The 21,453-nt window shown below is 44.9% G+C and overlaps 1 protein-coding gene and 1 pseudogene across 2 annotated transcripts; one reads left to right on the forward strand and one right to left on the reverse strand.

Moving 5' to 3' along the window:
• Positions 1-4,687: 4,687 nt before the first annotated feature.
• Positions 4,688-6,839, reverse strand: LOC308426300 (interleukin-3-like; the record flags this gene model as incomplete). Its single annotated transcript, XM_080924036.1, has 5 exons — positions 4,688-4,843; positions 4,967-5,008; positions 5,126-5,221; positions 6,539-6,580; positions 6,675-6,839. 5 exons carry the CDS (start codon positions 6,837-6,839, stop codon positions 4,688-4,690), a joined length of 501 nt encoding a protein of 166 aa, XP_080780162.1.
• Positions 6,840-17,602: 10,763 nt separating this feature from the next.
• Positions 17,603-18,761, forward strand: LOC308426378 (nucleolysin TIAR-like; annotated as a pseudogene). Its single transcript has 2 exons — positions 17,603-18,442; positions 18,500-18,761. The product of its transcript is annotated as a nucleolysin TIAR-like (transcript).
• Positions 18,762-21,453: the final 2,692 nt, after the last annotated feature.

Below are 21,453 nucleotides of genomic sequence, written 5' to 3' on the forward strand. Positions count from 1 at the left end.
AGTCTCCCTGCCATGGAGTATCTTTTAATGCCTTTGTCACTAATTAGATGACAGTTTATGTGTGAGTTTATTGTTGGGTCCTCTATTCTGCACCTCTGGTGGGTGTATCTGTTTAACGTTGCATTGGTCACTACGGCTTTGCAGTATATTTTGAGGTCAGGCATTATGATACTTCTAGCACTATTCTTTCTGCCTAGGACTCTCTAAGCTACTTGAGGTATAAGAACTTTAGGATTTTTTCTTCTGTCTCTGTGAAAAATGTTACTGGAATTTTGACAAAAATTATCTTGAATCTGTAGGCTTTTGGGGGGGCGATGTGACCACTTTCACTATATTCGCTCTGCCAATAATTTCTATTTCCGATGTCTAAAAGTTTATATTGTAGAATCCCATCATCTCTTTGTCCAGGTTTAATATCCTTTCTAGATATTTTAACTTTTGAAGCTACTGTGAATGGCATGTATTTCTAGTTCCTTTCTCATAAAAGTTGTCACAAGTATATAGAAAAGCTATAAACTTATGTATGAATATTTTGTGTCCTGAAGCTGTGAACATTTGTTAAACTTAAAGATTCTCTGTTGGAAATTCGAAGGTCTTTTAAGCATATCCATGCCTTCTGCAGATAAGGATAATTTGGCTTCTTTATTCTCTGCTTACATCTGGTTTTGTTTCTCTTCCTTGTCTACTGCTTGGGCAAGGGCTCGAAGCCCAATAGTAAATAAAGGTGGGGAAAGCGCAAACCCACCTGTTCTGGGTTTGAAGAAATGTTCTCAGCTTTTGCCTGTTTAGTATGTTGTTGACTATAGGTTTGCCACATGTAGTATTTATTATGTTGTGGTATGTGCCTTCTAAATTACTTTGGGACTTTTATAATGAAGACACACTGGACTTTGCCATCTATTGAGATGGCAGTATGATTTCTGTCCTTACGTCTTTTTGTGGAGTGTACTGTATTGATTGATCTGTGAATGCTGGCCAAACTAGCATCCATGCTGTGAAACCAGCCTGGTCATGATGTATGATCTTTTTAATGCGGTCTTGAATTCAGTTTGCAGATATTTTGTTTAGTGTGTGTGTGTGTGTGTGTGTGTGTGTGGTGTGGTGGTGGTGGTGGTGGTGGGGTGTGTGTGTGTGTGTGTGTGTGTGTGTGGTGTGTGGTGTGTGTGTGGTGTGTGGTGCGTGTGTGTGTGCATGTGTGTGTGGTGCGTGTGTGTGCATGTGTGTGTGGTGTGTGTGTGTGTGTGTGTGTGTGTGTGTGTGTGTGCAGGTGCATGAGTACCACAGTGCAAGTATGGCTATGGCCATCAGAGAACAGCTCTTGAGAGTTGTTCTCTCCTGTCACCTTGTGAGTGGGGTTCAGGGGTCAACCTTGGGTTATTGGACCTGCACACAGTGCCTCCGCCCACTGAGCCATCTGTTATTTTATTTTATTTGCATTTCAGTTTCCTTGGTTTTCTCCATAGCTTTGAATTTCTCCCCTAAGTTAATGATTACTTTTACTTGACTGCTTTACATTTCCGTCTTTAATTGATTTTATTTTGATACTTTGGGCAGCAGGAGTGGGAGGAGAATTATTTGGTTATTTTTCCTTTATGAAGTTGGACTCTGTGACCTTCTAGCATTTCGGCTCTTTCATTTTCTTCGGGTTAAGGACTTGTGAGTCAGAGATTATGCTTTAGTAGATTGTGGTCTCATAGCTTTTGAGACCTTTCTGTTGTGTCTTATGCATCTGTTAGGGTAGATTTGTCCTTCCTTTCTTTTTTTATGGTTCCCTGCTTTTCCCTACTCCTGTTTGCTTGTTTTATTTTGTGTGAGTTGTCTACACCTGTTGTTATGGTGGGAGGCAGCTGCAGTAACACACGAGATTTAACAGCTGCCCTGGTGTTGGCTTGCAGAGGATATGTGCACACGTGGGGGCGTCTCTGATCGGGGTTAGACATGACATTTTTGTGTCTGGGAAAAGCACAGTTTATCATTTCTATTAGAGCTAAGGGCATCCATATGTAACTGGTGAAATGGAAACACAGAGGAAATGGAGACAGGAAGGAGGTGATAGTAAGAATGAAAAGACAGGTTTGAGTTCCGAGGAGTAGAGAGACTACTGCAGAAACAGGTGCTGCAGCCTGTCAGTCCCCGTGTGTGGGGTGAGGGCCGCTAGTCTCAGTAGCTCAAGTGAGTGAAGTCAGAGTTTATTCTTCCAGAAGAGAAATGTCTCCATTGCCAAAGTCCACTCTGCCAGAATTTCCGCTCTGGGGCCTACTGCTGCAGTCCACACCCTTGCCTCTGGTGTTTTAAAGATTGGGTCTTGGGTGGCAGACTCTGGGGGTATATGAGGCCCACGCATATGAGCTTACCTTTGCGTGCCATCAGGCTACTGTGTCAGGTCCCACAGCATACTCTCACAGTTCAGTGTGGCTCACCAGGCAGTGTCTTCTCTAGCAATATCTCCTGCTCTTCAGCCTGGGGTCCCTGGGTTGCACCAGCCAAAATCTGTGCACGTCCTATCCAGTCTCTGGTTGCGTTTCCAGAGCCTCGGCCCCTTCTCTCCAGCTCCTGAGGTGTCCACCTATACTTACTTAATTTGCAGTTGGCCAGCAGGAACAGAGTTGTGGCTGATACCAGTGGCTTGGCTCCTTCTTTGTGGAGGAACTCCCATCTCGGCTTATTTCTGTTTTCATTAAAAATATTTCCTTTTATGTATGAATAGAGCTATTGTGGCTTTAATCTAGTTTTTATCTATGCATACACATCCAGCTTCTAATCTACCACCTTGCCCAGAAGTTCTGGGATTTCTTTTTAAACATTTAACAGTTGGTTCCATGGGACAGTATGAGCTGGTCTCAGCTCACCACTGACTCTGGGCCCTGCATGGACCAGTTATTATGGACACATGACTGGACAGTGCATCGGGTAGCAGGACCACAGAGGACAGTGGGGCTGAGGACAGGCTATGACTCAGCATAGCGACATGAAGTAAATCACAGATGCTGTCTCAGACAGGATGGAAATAAGACCAGTACAAAAATTCATAAGTGAAGGCAAGTATGTGGAAGTGGACACCCAGGAGAATTGGGGGATCTCCTGTAGATTCCAGGTTAACTGAACGTATTAGACACATCTTCCCCCACAGCACCAAGGTGCACCCTAAGACCAGGGGCGAATCTTTCTCTAGTGGTCATTTCAGGAACTGCAGGAATGTCTCACTTCTCTGCCTTCTGAGCATCCCAAGCATTTGGATGGGGAAAGAGGACTGGGGTCAGGGAGAGGAGAGATTTATTTCTTTGGGAATTTAAAAGTCTATTTGGAAGAGGCACATAGGACCAAAGAGCCAGACGGTAGACTAAATCCCACGTTGCTGCTGACCCCAATTTCACCATTCAGGCTAATTCCTGCAACTAAGACACCATGTGGTTGTCCTTCTTGTGGGTCCCTGCCTACCTTTTGCTTTCAGAGGGGAGCCCTGTCATGGGTCATCTTGGACACTCCAGAGGTAGACAGTGGGGACTCTACAGTAGACTGAGCTGGAGGAGGCTGGAGGTTTAGGTAGGAAGAAAGGTAGGGGGAAGGTCTGGGAAGCCACAGCCACTTTTGTTTGCTGGAGCTCCCATGGGGTTGATAAACCTGAGGAAACTCAGACAAAGGGTGAAGGTTCGTTCCATCTGACAGCCTTAGGATACAGGCAAGTCCCTAGATACCTCCTCCAAAGATTTAGGGTTAAGGCTCAAAGATGCATTTTTAAAGCTCTATCCAGCTCAACAGGTCATGAAGCCCAGGGTCAGTCTGGAGTCAGGCACGAGGTAGGGAGACTAAATCAACCAAGAGAAGCCGGAAGCCTAGGCAGGCATGGAAACTTCTGGAAGAAGTAGGATTTCTGGGTCTGAGTAACCTGCATCCTTAGAGAGTGCTGCCAGATGGGAAAATGGTACTGAGTGGGCTTCTACTATGGGAGTTCTTAGGGGCACTGCTGCAGTTCTAAGTATGACCACTAGGGGAGGCACTCTTAGGAATTTCAGTATTCGTAGCATGTTCTCAGGTGCCAATCCTGAATGATGTCCTGGCGCGGGGTGGGGGGGGGGGACTACTTAGAAGCTGTGCTCACTTGGCCTTACTTTGCTACACTAGACTTCCGTAGTCCCATAAAACAGAGGTCACACGTTCTGGTTTGCAGTGAAGAGTGGATTAAATAGTACAGGTTAAATGCCTAGACCAAGGTCTGGTACATGTTACATGGTGTGCAGTCACTTGTGATGATGTCTGCACAAGTGTCCTCTAGGACTGTCACAGAGACGATGCCAAACTAAGAAACTGAACAAAACAAAACCAATTTGTTCAAAGTTATTTATTTCCACAAGGGTTAAAAAGCCTGTTTAAAACATGAGGGACAAATGAACACTCCAAGTCTCTCTTGGAATTTTTTTTTTTTTTCAAAACAGGGAGAAATTCTTCCTCAGCTAAAACAGATATACTTCACACTGCAGAAGGTAATAAATAAATAAATACATAAATAAATAAATACATAAATAGCCTTAATGGAATAAAATAGACACATAATTAGGAAAGGCCGAAGGAGAGCTGCACATTTCGGAAAGTAGATACATTGATAAGGTATCTGATGGTATAAGGAAATGTGAAATCCTCCTGGGCATGGGCCGTGAGGAACATTCAGACTGGTTGCTCTTCCTGCTGTCTAACATTCCAGGGCCACAGGACGAGACGTGATGGAGCCAGACGTGGGCCGAGGTAGTCTAGAGATTGGCACTGGCTGAAGATCTTGAAGTTGGTTCGCATAGAATCTCAGTTTCTTCTCAAAGTCTTTCAGATTTTTATTGTAGACACCTGGCAGCTGTGAAGATCCGAAAAGGGAGGCGTTAGATGTGCACGGGCTGCCGGGGGCCATTGCAAGCTATGAGTCTGCTCCTGAGCAAGGGCACAGACTGTATAGCGCATGGAAGGAAGGGCCACTTACCTCAGAGTCATTCGCAGCGGCGGGCAGGCAACACTTAAGATTCTGTGGGGAAAACCAACGTAAGTCAGGTTCCTCTAAAAGGAAGGCCTTACTTTCCTCTCCAAAAATGCCGGGGAAGGAAAAGGCAGGGATCCCTCAACCCCCAGCAACCTCACACACCTGCAGATTGGACCTGATGCCGGCTCTGTCCTCAGGATCAAATTTCCTATGGCTTTCTAGGAATTCGTAAAGGTTTACTCTCCGCAGGGTCTTATTCTAAGAGGGCAAAGAATCTTTGTGTAAGACCTAGGGAGGTCAGAGCTGGGAGGTGAGAACTGGGGAGGTGAAAACTGGGGAGGTCAGAGCTGGGAGGTAAGAACTGGGGAGGTGAAAACTGGGGAGGTGAGAGATGGGAGGTGAGAACTGGGGAGGTGAGAACTGGGGAGGTGAGAACTGGGGAGGTGAGAGCTGGGGAGGTGAGAGCTAGGGAGGTGAGAGCTGGGGAGGTGAGAGCTGGGGAGGTGAGAGCTGGGAGGTGAAAGTTGGGAGGTGAGAACTGGGAGGTGAGAACTGGAGAGGTCAGAGCTGGGGAGGTGAGAACCGGGGAGGTGAGAGCTGAGGAGGTGAGAACTGGGGAGGTGAGAGCTGGGAGGTGAGAGCTGGGAGGTGAGAACTGGGGAGGTGAAAACTGGGGAGGTGAGAGCTGGGGAGGTGAGAACTGGGGAGGTGAAAACTGGGGAGGTGAGAGCTGAGGAGGTGAGAACTGGGGAGGTACACCTGCTGTTAGAGGTTTCTTTGAACAGCCTTATTCCTGGTCCCTTCCTTATCCTGGGGCTAAAAGCTAGTACACATCCAGGACAAAAGCCTCCTTCTCCAGAGCACCAGGTCTTAACCTCTGGCAGCCTATGGGCTGTATGAAGGATCTAGGCAGATCTGTCTGTACTGGAGGAAAACACATCCCTCCAGACAAGTTCTAGAAAAGGCAGAAGATTGGCTAAGAAAAAACCTCATGCCCAACATGCCAAAAACCAAGGTTAATACTTTAATTTAATTAAGAATTTCTAGATACCTAGAAGAAAATCCTAAGGACTTCAACTTGTCCCTAGGGAGGAGAAATGTAGACACGCAGACGCTTGCAAAGAACTTCATGTTAGGTCCAAACAAATTAAAATGGGACAGAACCATTGATTCTAACTAGAACTAGGAAACTATCTGCCAGTTGTAATGTCTGGGGCTGGTTGAAGTGGAAAAGACAAATTCGGTTTTGGAGGAGGAAGAAAAGCACAAGGCCGTCACAGAAGGCAGCTCATTTGCTGGCCCACAATGTCCCCACTGAAAGTGGAGCCAGAGGCCTGTGGCAGGGCTCACCCACAGCTGTCTTTTCATTGTATATCCTAACATGTAACTTTCATTATTACAGCTGGATGTGGCATTTGCTGAGGCTTGGAGAGTCATTTGATGATTTCCTTAACAACTCCTCTGAGATAGAATAATAAAAAATAGAAACAAGGCAGGATGGAGTGGCATAGCTGAAGTCACCCAGGCAGGAGGAGATAGATGGAAGCCAAGAATGCCCCAGAGCAGGGCTCTTACCCTCAGATTGGCACTGTCATCAGCATTAGGGGATTCAGACACCTGGAGACACGGGGAGGAAGAATCGTGAGACTTATTGGTCTGAGGCACCTGTTGGAGCCAGCCTGCATCAGGCCAACCCCGGCCGGCTACTCACTGAGAAGCTCCACATGATCTCTCTGGCAATGGATCTGCAATTCAACGTGCTGGTTAAATGGTAGGTATCTGAACCCCTGACTGAAGCTTGGAGTCCCCGGTGGAAGAGCATCAGGAGCAGGAGCAGCATAGAGAGGGTGCTGGTGGTAGAGCTGGCAAGAACCATTGTCTCGTTCTGGTCCTCCAAGGGGTTCTGAAGAAGCCACGGGAGCCTCCACCTTATATGTATTCATTGAAACGAGTGGGGTGGGGCCGGGTGGGGTAGGGGGGAAGGGCAGGTATCAGAAGCAGCTTTATCTGACATGGCACCTCCACAGCAAACCACAGACTTATTCATCACTTTCTAGTACTCACAATTATAGACATGGGAAGAAAGACTGCTTGTTCAAAGGCCATCCTCTGCCTTTGTCACAAAGGTGGACAGAATGGAAACAGGTGGGGGGGGGGAGGAAGTAGCCTGGCTCTGAGCCAGCTTGGACTTTTTGTGCAGTGGAACAGGGTTCTACCATCCCTTGTACAAACTTGACCCTAACTGAATTCCCTACCTTGTGGACAAGGCCACCAGAGTCTGTGGGGCAGACTGGAACTTAGTAGGCATTCTGGCACATGGTTAAATTTCCATGGGTTGGCTAATCTAGGCAGCTTCCCCGCTGACCCTTATTCCTTGCAGGTGGATATGGAATTCAGCTCACTCTTTCACTGGTCTAGTCTCGGGGCAGGAGGGCAATGCACTAAGGCCCACATCTAGAGGACAAAACCCCTGATGATATGGCTGCTGACACTAGGCTATCCTTCTGATAATTAGGCTTGGGGACCTAAGGACAAAGGTGGACCTTGAGAACAGTGTTCCTTACTGGGAGCTCCGGGATGGTTTAGCAGGTGACACAGACAAATCTGAGCGGGGAGGGCAAGTAGAGAGAAGAGAGCAACTCCCTGAAGGAAAGCCATACTGAGGGATTTCTATCCCAGTCAGCCCTGGAGCATGAATGGAATGGGAGTTGGCTTGCAGATCAGGCCTGTAGAGGTGGGAAGCAAACAGGGACGGTTATGGGAAGTTCTCAAAGGACCTGAGAAAAGAGAAAGTGGCAAATCCAGGAGTGTGGAGAGCCAGGGGACAGTTCCTGAAGGATAGGGTGGTCCCCTTCCCTGTGGGACAGGTTGGCAGACCACAGCACATAGATGGAGTTTTGGTAAAAATATGGGTGTGATGAGGCTGGGTAAATATTTCTTCAAGGTGGCTAGGCTGAGGTGCAGGGAAACAGAGGCATGGTAGAGAAACCAGGGTTTGGGTCGGGTTGTGGTGTGATGTGATCAGCACAAGAAGATGAAGGCTAGCACGTTATGCTGAGGTAGGGGAAACTGGGTGCTTCTGTCTTCAAAACAGGAGCAGTTATGGTAAAAGATAAGGGTGAGACGGCAAGGGAAGCATGGACTGATCAAAGAGAGGGTGTCTGCAGCCCTTATACTCTGTTTCAACCAAGCAGACCTGATACTAGGAGACTGGACCCCTGGATGCAGCTCAGAGTATACTCCACACTTAAGGGGAATCTCACTAGGGAGCGAGCAGGAGTTTGGGGACCAGTTTGGGTGTCCAGGAGGCATTACTTAACCAAATAAGCTGTGTGCATGTGTCATAAACAGAACAGACCTTAGCCTCAAGGGACAGGTAGCCTAATGCTCTGTTCCTCTTCCAACGGTCCTTGTCAGCACTCCATTCTTGGCTTTCAGAACCAAAGACTTTCATTTTGACAAGACCCTCGGTGGCATACAAGGAGCTCTGATTTTGCCCTAGAGATGAGGGTTTGTTTCCTGACCTCTCCACTGTTCCCGGCTGTTATTTTCCATGTAAGCGTCTTGGGGACAGAAGCATGTACTATGTGATTCCTCAGTGAGGAAGATTTTCTATTTCCTATGTAAGCAAGCTTTTTGGAGAAAATTCGAAACGATGAATTTTAAAGGTGTGGTGACCAAACACTCTGACATGTAGTGTTTGCCTCCTTAAAACTCCCAGGTTTGTGCTGTATCACGGGAGCCCCTCCAGCAGCAATGCTGGAAGAAGCAAGGTTTAGGATCTACGTTTGTGAAAGTGTCATAATGAGACCGTCCCTTTTGTACTATGAACACTAGTGATTAAAAAAAAAAAATGGTGGGCTGGGAAAATGGCTAGTGGGTCAGAGTATGTGAATCTTCAACAGTCATATTAAAAGCCAGGTATAGCCATGTGTGCCTATAACCCCAGCACTGTAAGCCAGAAGCAGGAGGATTATAGGGCTCACTGGCTGTGCACAGAATCCCACATCACATGTGCACACACATATATGTACATGTATATTCATACACCATACACAAACATATACCATACATGTACCCATGTGGTATATATGTAACACGTATGCCACACATACAAAAGAAACCTTTTTTTCTTTTTAAGAAAAAAGGGGAAGAGGGAACATTGGCTTTGGTAGGTTTGTTTCTTCTTTGGAACATGATACTACACTGGATAAGGCTGCAGCATATCTATAGTCAGCCACTCGGAGGCAGGGGGATTGTCTGAGCCCAGGAGTTTGAAAGAACTTGGTTAACATGACAAAAAGCTATCCCACGTGCTAATAACAACACTTTGAATCAGTGAAAGTAGATAACGTTTATTAAAAGGGAAGGGGCTTCATGCTAGTAGCATTGAGACCCGTGGGTTCCCTGCAAGAGGAAGATATAGTGAAGTGTCCCGGGAAGCTTTATCTAGTTTGAGGCGATGGCTAAAACATTGGGAAACCATAGTGAAGGGGTTGAGTGACTCCTCTGGACCTGAAGGGAGGTTCTAATGCTGGTGGAAAGATCCAGATAGCACTTAGGGTTGTCTAAGTTTATAGTGGGGGCACTTAGAAGGTGCTAAAAGCCAAGTCCTTGTCACGGTTAATTGCTTTTATTCTTCACGATGGGCTAATGAGGCAGTACTGTAATTTTTTTTCTGTTTCATAAATGAAGAAACTGGGGTTTAAAGAGGCTGGTCTCAAGGCGCTAAGAGATGACATCATCAGGACTGAATGTGACTAGCTCAGAGGCCAAACGGCACAGAGGAACAGCTTAGGAGATGGTGGAGCTGGCGGTGCTCGGAGGATGAGGAGAATGTGGTGCTGTTGGCCTTGGAGTGAGGAATGACTGGGGTAGGAGGGAGAGCAGAAAACTCTTCAAATCTGTCCTTTTAAAAAGTTTGTTCCCCCTTTAATTTTTTTTCTCACTTTGTATGTATGGTATTTGGCCCTGCATGTACACCTGTGTGCCGAGTGCCTGCCTAAGAAGCCAGAAGTGGGTGTTGTCCCCCTGGAACCTGAGTTACTGGTAGTTGTAAGCTACCATGTGGGTGCTGAGAACTGAACCCTGGTCCTCTGCAAAAGCAACAATTGTTCTTAACAGCTGAGCCGTCTCTATAACCTTGGAATTGGTATTTGGGGGCAGCTAGCATAGTCTCGAGTCAGAGAAGGATCTTTCCAGACAGGCACACTTTCTATCTGATGAGACCAGCTGTCAGTACAAGACAACCAGCTAGCAGATGAATATAACATGCCTGAGGGGACTTGAACAGGGAAGACCTCATCACCAGAGGTCACACCAACCCCGAGGTGAGCCTTAGGACAAGGCTGCCTGTGAGAGTCACACCTGTCTGCTGGGGAAAGTGCAGTGTGTTAGAGTCCTGGGTCTGATGGAAAGAGGGGAAAAATGGCCTCTTTGTCCTCTGTGAGAAAGGTCACACTCTGAGGATGATGGGGTCAGAGGTGAGAGAGGCGGTAGGGTTGGATTGCCTGAGCTCATTGTCCTGGGTGACCTTGAGGGGTTTCACAGCTTTATGTCAGAGAGTGAGTTAGTTGGGAAGACCTAAGCCTCTGATGGTAAACTGCTGGGCCCAAGAGAACGGGCTCGGAAAGGAGCAAAGGCATGCTCAGAGGAGGCAGATGTGGTACAGGCCGCTCCCAGAGGAATGCCTTTCTGTGCAGCCCAGCACCTACTGCTGTCTAAGGAACCAGGGGCAATGAAAACACCTATTCCTGAAAGCCAATGTGATTGTCAGAGGGCCACCCAGATGTCCTTGCTGCATGTGGCTGGGCACCTGTCACCTCTGTGATATCATCTCATCAAGAAGATGAGCCTGAGATTCCTTGGGAGTCTCCTTTGAGGTCTTAACCTACAGGAACAGCTTTGGTGAAATCACAGAAACCCACTTCCTCCTTTCCCCGTGGGCCTTGGTGGTGTGTAACCCCTAGGAGATGATTCTGCCTCTGACACTTGCGTCAGCCCGTCCCAAGAGAGCCTCTTCCATAGGCGGGCTGATTGCTATCTCCAAATCCACAGCTTCATGTGCTTTTGGCTAAGGCATATCTGACAGAGACCTTGGCTAGGCTGAGACCCCAAAAGCCATCTGAAGAATTTTCTAGAGCTTGTAGCAACAGAGGCCCTGGAGGTTCTGTGTACTCTAAGCCTCATCTACATGATCTCTTGGCTTTGCTAGGTCCACCATATGACAATGTCAGGATTCTCACTGTAGGAGTGAGACTAGAAAGTCACACCTGTTTATTGTCATCATCCGCCCCCATAGCCCAGTGGAATTTTCTGAGGCATCCACCACTGGCAGGGACTTGGGCCCCAGTTGCTATGACAAGCTCCCCTGCCACTCTCTCCACAGCATCACATGACAGATATTGTCTGCCCATGACCTCAGTTGCACTTCCGCTATCAGCCCTGACCACATAGCCTGGTTTAGCCTCTACAGCAGACATCTTGGGGCCCCAGGATGGCTCAGTGGGTGTCATCAGGTATTTTGTGCCCACTTGAGAGAGAGGGGTCCAGGAAAAGGCCCATTGGGTAGTCTGGATAGGAAGGCCTGGACTGCTGTCCAGCCAGGCTCTGCCTGCAGGCCTTCCCCAGGATTTCACTCATTTTCTCTCAACTTTCCATCCTATGCTACAGGGACACAGGCTTCCCCACTCCCAGTCTGATCCTTGTACATGGCCACTGGCCCCATTCTGATAGCAAAGACAGGTACAGAATGACACACTTAGGCAGCTTGACTTATACCCAGGCCAAGGGCACATCTGGGTTCTTGCTCTTGCACTATAGAATATGGAGTCTGAGAACAAGTGCTTCTCATGCAGGAGGAGAGCTCAGAATTCCAATGCTGGGGCCCACTGCCTTCCTGCTGTCCACTGGCATTGTGCCTCACGTATGAAGCAGCCTAACAGAGCTACTGTTGAGAAGGCAGGCAGAAGGAACCACTAAGCCCTGTAGGATGATCTGGAGCAAAGCAGAAGAAATGCTCTCACGAACAGATGGGGTCGGGGCTGCGGGTGTTTCTAATATACTGGTAACTGGGAGTGGCCATCTTGTTTCTATCGTCCCTAATGCCTGATGGATCTGTCACTCTTTCGACAGGGCCTGTCATTCCCTTGTTACCTACTGGGGATGAGAAGATATGGAACATGCATTCTTGCTCTGTTTGCCATATCTTGTCTTGGACAAAACCAAGAGCCAAGGGAAAGGGCAAAGATGCAGAGTCTTCAGCTCCATGTTCTCTAGCCTCAAAGGGTAAACAATCTGAGGCTTAAATGCTAAGGACTCACTATTTCAGGCCCCCAGCAAATGCTCATCCAGGTGGGTAATGGTGGCTCCTTAGCTGTGCGGATGATGTTGCCAGACAAACGTCGATCTGCCTCTCCGGCAGAGTCAGAAGGAGCAGCTTCAGGGTCTTAGTTCCTATCAATACAGCAGAACCAAAACATGGCTGAGCCTGGGCAAAGACAGGTTCACGTGAGCATAAAGCCTGGCTGTCCTCCCCGTGTCCACTGTCCCCAGCAGATAGCCAGCTCTTCTTTTCCTTTGTGGAGTAAGAGGGGACGTTTGCAAATGCCCTTTCATAGTCTGTCCGTGGAGAGACTGTTTCTCATCTCCTTCCATGATGTTCCCTGAGCCACAGGTGCTGAAGCTCCGATGTAAGTGTATCCACTGGGGCCGGGGACCCCCACAGCCTCCTCATTGTGTCCAGTTATGGTTCTCTGTGATGGTCTCCACCTGATGTAAAGAGACGTTTCTTTGGTGAGGGGTGGTAGCTAAACTTCTCTGCAGGTGTAAGGATAAGACTAGAACATAGTAAGGAATTACACTGGTCTATTAAAGCAGCAGTAATAGGTCATTTTCTAAGATCCAAGACCTCACGAGCCTTGATAACTGGCTAGGTTTCCAGTGACTACACAAACAAGGCTGGAACTAGTGTAATATCAATGGATATGCCAATGTGAAAGGGGAAATTTGTGGATCTCTCCCTAGACAAAGAACAATAGGCAACTAATAATTGGTAGAAAAATTAGCCTCTCCCAAGGCCTCTTTTTGGTTATTCAGTGCAGAGTAATCAGCCATGAAACTATGTATAGGTAACAATCAAATCAATAATATATTTTTATTATTATACAATTATTATTTATATATTAATATTATTAATATACATTTGATTATATATGTTATTATATATATAGGTAATAATCAAATGAATAGGATAGCAGGTTAAGGGGAGACAGGAGAGACTGGGAGGGGGAGGGGAGGGGCTGCTGATGCAATTCTATTTCAGTTAAGAAAATAAGAACACTAATGACTTTTACCAATGGTAATTTCCAGAAAATGGCACATACATTGATGTACTTGTCAGAAAGATTACAGATCAAGAAAAGATACTTAGTAGTTCTGAGTCTTCTCAAGCTCCACCACCACCCCATCTCCCCAGACCCCTCAGAGTAGGTTTATATGGAAAGCTGTGAGCCAGGAGCCCTCGGGTCCTCACATGGTGCCCCTTGGACTTGGCTATGCCTGGATCAGCTATGTAACATGTACACCTCCCATACGCCACTAACTGGGCTGCAATGCCCATTGCCCTGGGCTTAGCATAGCATCTGCCCCTCCCTCCTCCATACCTCGTCTGGTTTTCTAGTACACTCAGCTTACTCAGGGAAATTGGATATCTCTCTGAAAACTCTATGATTCCAGAAGTTTTTCCGAAGTGCCGAGCAGCTCTCCTAGACCTTTGTTCTCTGAGTTCCCATAGCCCAGAGCTGTAAAGAACTTGGGCACCCATCCTTTTCCTTGCTATTCCAGGAATGAAGGCATTGGGACACAGGTGCCTGCAGCTGAACCCGTGGCTCCAGATGGAAGCCTCAAGTGTAGTATCAGGGTTTGCAGGAGCTATGGTCCACCGATTGTGCCCATACTTATTGTAATGGTAGAGCCTGCTAGGGAGTCTCTGAACTCTTAGAGGAAGCAAGCAGCCCTTCATAGCAAAAGTGAACCCTCACAAACTTTGTAAAGAATCATTTTGTCTTCAGTGTTGCCTTTCTGGAAGTTGTCTCCCTTTGACTCAGCCAAGGCCAGGCTTCCTGTTTGTTCCACAGCTAATTTCTTCGATTCCTCCTGGAACTCTCTCTTCAGATATCTCTGTCTTGTGTAGGAATTCCATATGAACCTCAGAGTCCTAAGATTTTTTCTTCTGAGCTATCTCAAAGTTCTGTGGTTTTACTTTTCGTACTGACCCCTTTAATCAATCTGAAGTGTATGAGCTAGGCTTCGATTGAATCACTTCCATAGTAATGTTCATTTGTCCCAACATTATTGTTTCAAAGGCTGCCTTTCTCTGCTGATTGCATTGCTGCCTCTGTCCCATTTTCAAAGGTTCACATAATGTGGGTGTGGGTCTTTCCTCTATTCTGTTACACTTTTTCACTCACCCCTCTTTGAATTAACAACATCACATCACTATAAAAGTCTTTATAATACATCTTGATATATGGTATAGAAAATTCTCCCATCTTGTCTTTTTCCTTCATGGGTTTCTATGTATGTGTTTGTGTGTATGTGAGTGTGTTATGTGTGTGTGTGTGTGTGTGTGTGGTGTATGTGGTGTGTGTGTATGTGGTGTGTGTGTGTATAGTATGGTGTGTGTTATGTGTGTGTGGTATGGTTTGTGTGTGTGTGCATGTGTATGATGTATATTATGTGTGTGTGTTATGTGTAAGTGTGTAGTATGGTGTGTGTGTTATATGTGTGTGTATTATGTGTGTGTGTGGTGTGTGGTGTGTATGTGTGGTATGTGTGTGTATGTGTGTGTATGTGTGTGTATGTGTGTGTATGATGTGGTGTGTGTGCATGTGTGTGGTGTGTGTATGTGGTGTGTGTGTGTGTGTGTGTGTGTGAATGTGTGTGGTGTGTGTATATGTGGTATGGTGTGTGTGTGTGTGTGTGTGTGTGTGTGTGTGTGCCCCAAAGAGCCTCTATCACTCTCATTCTTATGTTTTGAAATGAGATCCTCGATTGAACCTGGAGCTTGCCAGCTGGCTAGACTGACTGGCCAACAACTGGGAAAATCTGTCTGCACCCCTCCCCGACAATCTCTGGGGTTATGGATTTGTACCTCTATATAATGCACATATCTATATATCTATATCCATAATTTATCCATGCGTTGCAGGTTCTTCAAACTCAGGTCCTCATACTTGTTCAACAAACACTTTACCCATTGAACCATCCACCCAAATGAGATGCTCAGTGGGTAAAGGCGCTTCCCACCAAGCCTGATGACCAAAGTTCAATCCCAAGCACCTACATGGTGGGAGAAGGGACACAAGTAATTCTCCGACTGCCACTAGTCCACATCAGCAGGCACATTTCTGTGTGCACATGTGTGTGTGCACCCGTGTGAACGCTAATGCTCACACACACTAAAAAGCTGCAATTAAAAAGTTGAAAAGAAAGAACACAGCATCTCTGATTTTATTTCTGTAGTATTTCTCAATCGGAACTGGAGAGATGGCTCAGCAGCCAGACACAGAGGGCCTGCACTGGATTCCCAGCACCCATATGGCAACTCACAACCATCTATAATTCCAGTTCCAGGACATCCGACACCTTCCTCTGGCTTCTAGGACATGCACAGAGTGCACATGTAGGCCAAACACCTATATACATAAAATAAAAATATGTCTTAAAATATCTCAGGAAAGTTGGAAGTTTTTCCCTCAGCACAAGGCTTATACAACCTTTACAAGATTTAAATCTCAGTGTTCAGAAATATTTTCATAAGCAAAGCCTCTTCTCAAATGTGAAGTTAGTGAGCCCCTAAGTGTATATATAGATAAATATAAGTGATTCTTATGGCTTAATCTCACATCCATCAAAGTTATAACATTTACTCATGAACTGAAACCTCCTCTGTAGCTTCCATTGGATCTACACAGACGATCCGTAGTAATGATTTCTGTCTACGTTTTCTGTTTCCACGCACCCTATTCCTTTTTCCCTTCCTTGCTGCACAGGACAGGCCCCCTCGAGTCACCCCTTGCTTCATGTTCCATGACCTCATGTTCTCAGTCACCATTCCCATCTTGTTACAGACCTCAGAGAAAAGTATCTCACCGTTCACGGTGAACCACAGTGTTTCCTCTCAGATGGCAGAAGATACGCTTTAGCAGACTAAGGAAGTCCCCTTTGATTCCCAGGTTTACTAAGAATTTTCAGGCTGGATCTGTGTTAATTGTTCCACAGAGGTTTAAGGAGGTGTGTGTCTTGGTTTGCTTGGGAAAATTTCAGTTGATAAATGTTATCCTGATACCATTCATTGATCCACATATCCATTCTTATTAAGAATAGTTTGCTGAGTAGGGGACAAGGCTAAAACCCTCATTTACATACATATTTGCATACATATTTGCATACACATTTACATACATATTCACATACACATTTGCATGCACATTTACATGTACATTTACATACACATTTACATGCCCTCATTCCATCCACAGAAGCCGTGGTCGAGACAACAGTCTCGCTGTCTCTGGTGGTAGTATCTTACCTGTGCTTTGTTCAGTTTTGGTATCACAGGTTCATCTCATGCTGTGCTTTCTAGAAGAGTCTCACACGCAGGAGCCATGTGTGTTTAGTAGAGCACAGCCCTGTGGCCGTCCGGGAATCAGAGCTCTCTTGCTGGCTATGGTGATTATATAGGCTATAAACTTATACATGTATTTTTATTTCTTCTTATGTCAATTTTGAAGGTATAATTTTCTGTTAATTTGTCATTCCATTTCCATATTTTGCTAATATATGACTTTTAAAATATGAGTTTCTTGGGCTAGAGATATGGCTCAGTGGAAAAGAAACACTGGCTGCCAAGCCTGATAAACTGAGTTTTATGCCCAGGATACACATGGTAGGGAGAAAGAACTAACTCCCACAGCATCCTCTGACACTTGTGCCATGGTACACTCCCAGAGACACTGCACACACAAATAAGTTAATGTAATAAAAAATTTAAATATGAGCTTCTCTGTTTAATGTGTGCCACTTAGTGATGTTTGAATCACTATGTATGTTAGATATATATATATATATGTATATATATGTATATACATGTATATATATATGTATATATATGTATATATATATATATAGTGGCATATACGATATCAAATCACATAAAGGGCAGATGTGGATATATTTGGAATGGTAGCTCTCTCACAATTATAGAACATGATCTTCTCAATGTACAGCAAAAGCAATGATAGGCATCAAATTAATAAAAAAAAAAAAAGGAATGTATCTTTCTAGAAGTAGTAACGTATGCTTGTAATCTCAACACTTGGATGGCTCAGGCAAGAAGATCATAGCAAGTTCTAGACCAGTCTAAGCTACATAGTGAGTTAAAGAGCCACCCAGGCTAAAATGAGAGCTTGTTCCAAAAACCAAGAAAGCAGGCAGTGTCTGGAGTGGGCTGGGGGGAGTGAACCCAAGAGCAGGGTTCAGTACCTTTTCCTCTGTCCCCAGCTGGTGCCCAGAGTCCCCCCTCCCCCATCCCTCCCCTCCCCCTTGTCCCAGGATCACTCTGTCATACCCACCGTGATGGAAGACAATGGGCAGCCCTTGACTATTCGTAGGTAACCTCTCCAGAGATGTGAAGTCCTTATTCTTCAGTTGTTCAGTCCGATCGGACCCCATAAAAGCTGTAAAATGAAAACAGCATACAAGCAATGACCCGTATTGCTTTGTGGAATTTTATGAACACAGAGGTGCAGCTGCTGCATTAGCTGCTATGAATGGGAGAAAAAAATGGGGAAAGGAGGTCAAAGGAAACTGAGCAACAACACCACGTAGCCAGAAAAAAAAGATACTTCCAATCACTTCCATGTGTTTGTTGGAGATTTGAGTCGATAAATTACAACAAAAGATATCAAATCAGCATTTGCCCCCTTTGGTAAAAGATTAGATGCCCAGGTAAAGATATGGCAACTGGAAAGGCTGTGTATGGTTTTGCGTCTTTGTATAACGCACTGGATGCAGAGAATGCAATTGTGCATATGGGGGGTGTCAGTAGTTGGGAGGTCGACAAATCAGAACCAATTGGGCTCGTGTAAACCACCTGCCCCTAAAAGTACACAAGAAACTAACACTAATAGTTGAGATTTGAAGATGTAGTAAACCAGTCGAGCCCCAAAACCTGTACTGTGTACTGTGGAGGAATTGCTCCGGGGCTAATTGATCAATTACAAGACAAACATTTTCACCATTTGGACAAATTACGAAAGTAAGAGTTTTTCCAGAGAAGGGCTATTTGTCCGTCAGATTTTCAGCTCATGAAAGTGCAGCCCACGCCATTGTTTCTCTGAATGGTACTGTGAAGGACGTATGGTTAAATGCTATTGGGGTAAAGACTCTCCTAGTATGATTAAAAACTTCCAACAGGTATCACCACCCCAATAAACGTAGACAATGATAAATAAGAGCCCTACTCACAGAAGGGTTGACTACAGTCATCTGGGCCTAGAGTATGGAAACTCACAACAGTACAGACAGTATACGGCAAACGGGTGGCAAGTACCTCCCTGTGGAGTATATGGGCGGCCATAGAACCAACAGGGATTTGGAGTCGATCAATCAATCACCTTCTGCTGCTCACATGGGTGGATTTGGTGCTCAGCCTCCCCAAGAACAAGCTCCTCCCCCTGTACTACCTCCTCCAAACCAAGCTGGGTGTGGAATGGCAAGTTTCCCAACACAGTGAGCTGGGACTCTAAACACAACTGTAACTCACCGCAGGCTGCGATCTTCCGCGACACTCTGAAGACATGAAGAGCAAACGTCAGAAAATGAAAGTACGTATTTTAAAAATGGAATGTTTGCAGCCTTTAGCACAGCTTTGCTTCATGAAGGATGCGTGCCTTCTAGTTCTGCATTTTTAAGTTTTTGTTGTTCATGATGGATATGAACATGGTTTTTTCTTTGTGTACAAAATAATAGTCAATAAAGAAAAAAAAAGGACAAAGCAGAATGTGTCTTAAAAACTTTATTTACAAACTTGACCCGTGGTCTGGATTTGTCTTCTGAACTGGAGTGTGTAGCCCTTGCTTTCAATGCAGTAGTATATCCATAAAATTTGATATTAAATATTATTTTTCAATCTAATATTTCTGAGTTTTATTTTTATTTCTTCGATATGAGACAAAAGTTTGAGGTATGTTTCTCAATAATAGTGCTTGGATATTCTTATTTTTTGCTGTTTTTGAGTTGTGTGTTTCACTACTGAGTCCGACTTAGTTGCATTATGGTCAAAGGATATTCCCTGTGCTGATGCTATTTAGTGGAAACACAATGTAAACCCATGTGTTGTCTTTAATTTGTTAATAACTGTTTTCTAAAGTAAAAAGGCTGGAGCCAATGGGATGGCTCAGGACATAAGGATGCTTGAAAACAATGAAAGGAAGGTATAGACTACAGACTCTTGCATGTTGTCCACTGACCTTCACACATATGCTGTTGTGTACTGTGTGTGTACATACACACACACTTAATTTTTTTAAATAAAAAGAATCAGGAAAAAATTAATTTTATCACCTTTTAGTTTAATGTAATCTATCTGAAACATGTGTAATGAGGATAAGTAAGTATTTACATCCCCCTTCCTCCACATGCAATATCATCATAGGACTATATAGAGGAATATAGCTATATTCCAGGTGTCTAGTGCATGCCATGTTGATGAATGATAGGTAACGCCAGGCTTTCAAGTTTCCTAAGGTTGCATTGTCTGGCATATGGTCAATTTTTATAAATGGTCCATGTATATACATGGACTACAATAGTCTACAATCTTTCGTTACTGGATGCAACATTTTATATGTGTTTATTGATCAGGTGTTCTTGGTGTGTTATGCAAGGCTTTGTATATATCTCAGCTACTTTTCTAGTTGTAACAAAATACCATGACAAGGAGTAATTCAAAGGGGAAAGGGTTCATTTTGGTTCAAGGGTACAGTGCCCCATGGTGAGAAGTCCTGGCTTTTGAGGACTTCGAATGAGCTTCAGGCATTTGGTCTCATTGACTCCACAGTCTGGACACAGAGAGTGATGAATGCCTGTGCTCAGCACACCTTCTTTCTTTCTTCCTTCCCTCCCTCCCTTCCACTTTCTTCCTTCCTTTCTTCCTACCATTCTTCTTTCCTTTTTTCCTTCCTTCCTTCCTTCCTTCCTTCCTTTCTTCCTTTCTTTCTTTTATACAGTCCAAGATTTAGGGAATAGTGACACCCACAGTGGGCAGGTCTTCTCACCCCAATTAATCTAGACAATCATCTATAAGCATATCCAGAGGCTCATCTCCCAGATGATTCTAGAGCTCACCAAACTGACTTCAAATGTGTTTGAACTCTTGGTCCCAGTTGGTGGCATTGTTTGGGGAGATAATGGAACCTTTAGAAGGTGCAGCCTTGCTGGAGGAAGTTTATCTCGGGGGTGGGCCTTGGGATTTTATAGCTTCATTCCACTGCCAGGAGTTTCTTTCTTCCTTCCTTCCTTCCTTCCTTTCTTTCTCTTTCTTTCTTTCTTTCTTTCTTTCTTTCTTTCTTTCTTTCTTTCTTTCTTTCTTTGCTTCTTGAATGTGGATGAAAATATGATCAGCCGGTTTTCTGATCTACCACCATGTTTTCCTGGCTTGTTGCTGTGCTTTCCCCAGTGAGATGAACTCTACCGGAATCCTAAGCCAAAACAAATGTTTTTCTTCCTTATCTTGCTTTCTGTCTGGGTGTTTTACCACAGCAAGAAAGGAGTGGCTGAAATAGTACCCTTACTGAATTTTTAGTATGCTTGCTTGTCCAGTCAGAATATGTGAAAAACCTCCCATGAGGTGCCTTATATTTTTGTAATAGGCACATAAACCTCAAATAACATGCCTTTTAAGTTCAACAACTTTTAGGGATAAAATGTCCTTCTTGTTTTGGAAAGGCTATTTGCTTCAAGTCTCGTCCTGCTTTTACTTGATTCTGGCCATTTTCTTTTAGCTATTGTGCATGTTTCATGTCTTAACATGTTATATGTCTTAACATGTTGTGTGTCCCTCTCTGGTATGTTACTTTCATCTTCTGTCACATTTAGGCTTGTCTCTTGAAGAGTGTATAACCAAGTGTTGCTTTTTAGTCTGAACTATATCTTTCAATGCAGTGTTTAATTTTTTTCCTTAACATAATGTGATGGTTTGGTTTGGTTTATCGCCTTGCACAGTGATTTCCATCTGACTTGTTTCTTTTACTCTGTAACTTTTTCTTCTTCTCTATCTCAGTTGGGCATTTCATTGCCATTTTCTGCCTCTGTTAGTTTGGGAGTCTACACACAGCTTCTACCCCAGAAATGATAGTATTCCTCACTTACGACTGTCTAAGGTTAGTTGTTACTTCCCTTTCAGAAAATACAAGGAGTCTGCTCAC

This window comes from Micromys minutus (genome assembly GCF_963924665.1).
Source record: "Micromys minutus genome assembly, chromosome: 10".
In the NCBI taxonomy this organism is placed as follows: Eukaryota; Metazoa; Chordata; class Mammalia; order Rodentia; family Muridae; genus Micromys; species Micromys minutus.